Raw genomic sequence first — 6,096 nt, 5'->3', positions numbered from 1 at the left:
CACACACACACACACACACACACACACACACACACACACACACACACAGAGAGACCTGAAAATGAAAAACAGACTAGAACAGAAAAGATGACAGATGGAGAGAGAAAAGCGAGTGTAAATCGTCTGTTAGAAACAAGAAACCCTTGCTTATAAAATCCAAAGAGGAAAATAGGATTATAAAGCTTAAGCATGCTATATGTAACATTTTCATTGTGATTCATCACTTCCATACTCACTTCAAGTTATTAACGTATCTACCATTAACAAACTGGACCTAACATTTACATTGTGCATGGGCTTTTGCTGAATTGTTTAACAGCACAACTTGAACAGAGCCGGATTTCAAGCTAACAGCTTGTGTTCGGGTTGGTGGGTTTCTATACAGTGCCGGGGGGGGGGGGGGGGGGGGGGGGAGATACGAGAAACAGAGAAAAGTGTGTGTGAGTGATCTAAAGAGACATAGTGACCCACAGAGTGACAGATGCACAAATACCACACACACACTCACTGTCCATTTAGGTAAATGCACAAGGCTTTAACTGTAGATAGCTCCACAGTGACCTGGATACAAGTCCTGTTCACCCAGATGTACGTTGGATATTTAAGCCTATGGCTTGACTGTTGACCTGCATGAAGCAGTTCCATGAAATCTATTGATTGCTGCAGTACATTTCATCTTCTTACAGCACACTGTGTTAACAAAATGACTTTAATCTGCAACATCAAAAAGACAAATATGTCAACATATATATATACAGCAACATAATTCAACAGAGAAAAGTGCACACTGGATTATTAACCAGTACCCATTGGGCTGAATAAGTCTCTCATGATTATCTGGACATTGATGAGAGTGAGTCCATGTCCAGACTTACTCGGTCTCCCTCACTGTCTGTAAATCTCTGACATATATAATCAAATGTAGCACAAATACCTTATACTGAATTAATCTCAAAACATGAATTGTCATTTATATCCAGGAGAAAAAAAAGGGATTACTTTCTTAAAAATAAGAGATTATCATCTGGCAAAAGCAATTACATGCTTATATATACACACACCATTGCATACATCTAGATCTTTCTTCTAAATCACACAATAATACCTAGAAATTCAAGGCATTGAATCTCATTTTAATATGAACCTCTTCATAGCGTATCATCGGAGCATCAATTCTATATTCACTCACCAACCCTCACGTGCACTGCCATAATTATTCATTCTCAAATTCCATGTCAGATTATCTTTCATACAGTAAAAGATTAAGTTTGCATCATTCCTTCTCTTTTGTGCCATGTCACAGGTCGGATCCATGCATTATATGTTCATGTTCCAGTTTTTCTTGAATCCATATCAGGAATGCGCACGTTTCGCGGCACGTGTGTATGTTTTTTGGAAGAACACAGCTCAAACACAAAGCGAGTCAGGAGTCAAGGCTGAAATATTCAAAGAGTTGTGCAGTCAGCTCTCTTTCAATGAGTCTATTAAGTCCATGTTTGAAATATGTAACCTTGCAAAGTAGTGCCCTGATGAATGAGAAGTGACATAAAGAGGGAAAGACTGCAGCCAAAGAGAAAAACACACATCACTCGAGTCTTTAAACTTTTGTGCAGCTAAAAGGTAAGCTTGTTTTCATAGCTTGCATTTGCTTTATGTGACATACACCTGACAGCAGTGGCAATATAAGGATCACTGTATCAAATTGACAGATATACAGTTACAACCACAAAGATTCGTGCACAATTCAAATTAAACATTCCCTCATATGTAGTTTCACCCGTATGAGACTCGAAGTGAGCCAGAGAGAGAATAAAAGAGAGCAATGCTGGTCAGAGAGAGAGAAAAATTCTCCAAATAAACACCTCTGAGATGTCACGACACCTCGGACATACAGGAGCCCACTCATCGCTATTTTAAAGTTCATCGATGTAGTCACACACACATATATATATATATATATATATATATATATATATATATATAGACACTCATGGTGTAGTAATTTGACTTTTTTTAAAGGTTATTCAACAAGGTATGCTGAATGAAAGAAGTGAGAGAAGAACAACACGGTGTCATCGGGAGACGCTGCAGCATTATGAGCCCCATTAGGACTCCACACCGTGTCTTACCTCTCTTTGAGTGTGTCCACCACTTTTTTGAAGTCATCGATGCAATACTCTCTCTTCATGTCCATCAGGACGCTGTCTGAGGCCGATTGCACGGGAACATGAAGGAAGGCATAGACGCGCGGGTGATTCAATATCTTAGCCATCTCCTAATGAGGCACAGAGGAGAGAGAGAGAGAGAAAATAGTGAGATGGGGAGACAAGAACAAAAAACTATATCACGGGAGAGATGATTCTTATCATGGAGGAAAGACAATAGGGGTGCACACTGTACATGTGAGTTTGTCTACATGTTACATATGGAAGTCTGAGTCTTAACAACTGTTGCTCATCTGTTAAAATAAAATGAGTGAAAACAGAAAGAGTAAAAGCCATTTTCCTCAATCACTCAACTAGTTTTGGACACAGAGAGGGCCACTTTAATTGTTAATCTAAAAATACAGATGTTGCAAGGCACAGACTTTCTACTAACAACCTGCATCATATAGAAGTGCAGAGAAAGCTAATGAGAAAGCACCATGTTTGATAAATAACTGCATTCTGTAGAAGAGCTCTCCGTTAGCCACGGCAGTTTTAAATCTTAGGGCAGAAATTAAAAGAATTAAACTTTGTAGGTATTTTATGTGACTAATGTTTAGTCAGTGCAAACAGAAAGAAGAGTCTCAGTGATGAACGATAGCGGCTGGGTTTGAATAAAACGAAGGCTCCATTGACTGTCCTGCCTATTCATTGACTCTTCTCTCCTGAGCTTCTACACATTGCTTCTCTCTCGTATTTGCTATGTCTCTTGTGTTGGAGAGATAAAAGAAAAGCCTCTGTGAGAATTCATTGTGTGCCCACTGGATCCAAAGTCTAATGAGTGGAGGCTGAACTAGAAGGTGTTCTTTATGTCTGACAAGTCAAGAGCTTTTACTGAAGCATGCAGCTCCACATCTCGGATCAAAAAAGTGAGGTCTATATTAATAAAATAATAATAATAAAACCTTCCTGGCCACTAGATACCTCTCTGTTGTCACAGTGCATGCTGCAGTTTCTATAATACAGAAAGCAGGTCGACTCATTGACTTTAAGGAAAATTGCTCCATCAGACGTTGACTGTTTTCCAGGAGACGTGTTTTGAAGTTATGAAGTGAAAAAACAAACACTCATCATGATGATGAGATATTAAAAAGCTGCATTTCCTCCATTTCCATGTGTTTACATATAACACACTACAGCAAAATTATATATTTTTCACTCAAAGTAGTCATGCACAGATAATGAAGATCAATAACTTCAGTTTAATCAGAAATGTACACCATTTAGGTTATTTAGTGAATAGGTTATGCATGCGTTGTGTTGCCAGTTCTTTCATTTCCTCAGTATAACAACTGGAGAGACCACAGATGTCAGATCTTTGTGATGGACGTAATCAGGATGCTATCATTACCATGCTAATCACCACGAGAAAGAGAAAGAGAAAAGGAGAGGGGAGGAAGAAATGATTTAATGATTTCCTACAAGAACATGCTGATTGCAGTCCGTCCTCTCAATTAAGATCTATTGTAGAATGTTCCCTACTTCATACACACACACGAAAGCATATGAATGTGTGCGCACACGCACACACACACACACACACACACACACACACACACTTACCTCAGTTGCAGCGCACCACAGGGGGTGGCCACTAGAAAATCCAAATTAGAAAGAATTAATTTGGTTTGAAAATGGAGCTTGATTGGGGACAGGAATCAGCTTGCTGTGTGTGTGTGTGTGTGAGAGAGATAGAAATTGAGTGAAAGAAAAATGGATGTGTTTTTACTGTAAATGCTTTCATCTGTAAAAAAGTGCGTATGTGCAATTGTGTTCTTTTTAAGTTCTTCTACTTTTCTCAGTGTAATGATTTATTGAGTGAACTTTACAATTCTTGAGCAAAGCCTTTTAGAGTCCACAAACCACAAAACAATGGTCTGTGTGGTTTCAGCCGTATACTGTAGCTCCCTTTACTTTTTATTTGCATGTGCATTTTCAAAACATTGATTGAAGTGCAACCTTTTTACCATTGAAACATTGTGCTATAAGCCCTAAAGTGAGCACTTCAAATATGGAAGTCTGCACTTATCATTAACAAAATAGGTGATATTTTATCCAAGTACACCGAGGGTAAAATAAGACCTGGTGTGGTAATATGGAACTCCATCCTTATTATACATGTCTATTAGCTACCAGCGAGGTGTGATTGATGATAATTATGTGCAATTATGTTACAATATGTACATTACGATAAGGCCGTACTCAAAGCTTTTGATTCCGCATTCTCTGACCTGCTCAACGAAAAAAAAAGTATATTCACTTTTTCTATTTTCTCAGTGTTAAGTATGTTTTGATCCAAAGCTCATTGAGTTTACTTTGCCCTGCCTTCCCTCTATATATATCCTTGTCCAGTGTTATTATCTATAGTATACTGTTCCAGTCTCATTAGGTTCACTGACCATGTTAACTCCCCAATGACTGCAGCGGAGCCCACAGATTGTGAGCGTGCAATCATGTGTGTGTGTGTTGCGAGGGTGAATGGGGTCTCAACAGATGGCATGCTCGTTTGAGTTGCAGGGCACTGCTGATGGCAACTTGGGATTTATCTATAAGGGGAGGACTTTTCATTCACAGAAGCCATTTGTCTTTATCTCTGACAGAGAGAACCCCGTCCTCCAATGATTATACAGTACACTGATATCAATCTCTCTCGTCACCGATCCCTGTGGAGTTGAGGCCTTCTCAATGTTTGACTGCTGCTGACAGACAGTTTAGTGAGTCTGAAGTGTGAAAATGATGCTGTGTTGAAGATATCGCTCTGCAATGCCCGGTGGCAAAAATTAGAGTGCTGCTTTAATATCGGATTCAACCAGCTTAAACAAATCAATCAAGAATAAGCGCAAGCAGTCTTTTCTTTATTTTTTTTTTATCAGCCGTGACAGTGTAAAGCAGTAGAATATTGTTTCTCGCTATCTTTGCCACCTTCCCCTTACGGGCCCCTCTCTCTCCCATTCACACAAACAGACAATCTCTTCATCTCTGACTGATCGGCTCAGATAAACGCATAAAGCAGAAAGGACATATATTAACTGGCTTAGCTCAAAGGATCCAATATCTACCCCCTAGAATCAGATATGGCTGAAAAAAACATATGGAAAGAGCGAGAGAGAACGAGAGCAGATGAAGATGGTTTGGCTCCGAGCAGCCTCAATGATGAATAGCACCCTTTCACTCCCTTCTTAATTCCTCTGCAATATTCCATATGATGATTTGGTCCATTTGTCTCTGCTCCGTCATTCCTTTCCTGTTCATCAGTTACTACTGACTCACAGAAAAGCAGGTGTTCTATGTGTGGGTTCCATCCCCTACTTGTACTTGTGTTGTAGGTGGACTGTGGATAAAAAATAAAAATACAAATTGTGACCGACCCCCTCTAAACTGATGGAGGGGGTAACTGCTGATTGTTCTGGATGAGGATTTCTCTGTTTCTGTTGCTAATAACTGCCTATACATGTGTTGTGGTGCCTCTGGAAATGCTAATATTAAAACTGTTTTGTACTTATTCTATGTGTGGTGCAGAAATGACAAACTGAAGTCTAGTAATGGTTGTTGGGGAATGCTCGTTTCACTTGATATTTGTGATGTTTTGACATTTGAAATTGTTTTGAAGTTGCAGCTTCATGGTGTGCATCAATTCCAATTAGCTTAAAGAGAAATAACTTATAAAGTATTGCACTGTCAACACTGGTTTATGGCACATACTTTAACCTACCCTTATATAAGTGCATTATAACAACACACACAAACACAGATGGATTCCCAAAGGTGCAAACCCGCAGACAGAAAGGATTACAGTCAAGCCAACATTTGAGGCAAACCAAGAATAAGTAGCACCTAACTGCATTCACACACACACACACACACACACACACACACACACACACACACACAC

At 39.3% G+C, this 6,096-nt stretch overlaps 1 protein-coding gene across 1 annotated transcript in view; it reads right to left on the bottom strand.

The window, feature by feature from the left end:
* cdkal1 (CDK5 regulatory subunit associated protein 1-like 1) overlaps positions 1-6,096 on the bottom strand; it is a 174,306-nt gene that overhangs the window by 82,840 nt on the left and 85,370 nt on the right. Inside the window, exon 7 of the mRNA XM_031875335.1 lies at positions 2,130-2,275. Coding sequence (XP_031731195.1) covers positions 2,130-2,275 — 146 coding nt within the window. The remainder of the gene's footprint in view (positions 1-2,129; positions 2,276-6,096) is intronic.

This window comes from Anarrhichthys ocellatus, unplaced genomic scaffold (assembly GCF_004355925.1).
Source record: "Anarrhichthys ocellatus isolate YVR2014 unplaced genomic scaffold, GSC_Weel_1.0 scaffold89, whole genome shotgun sequence".
Taxonomy (NCBI): Eukaryota; Metazoa; Chordata; class Actinopteri; order Perciformes; family Anarhichadidae; genus Anarrhichthys; species Anarrhichthys ocellatus.
The sequence above is the reverse complement of the archived record's forward strand: the minus strand, read 5'-3'. Positions and strand labels throughout refer to the sequence as shown.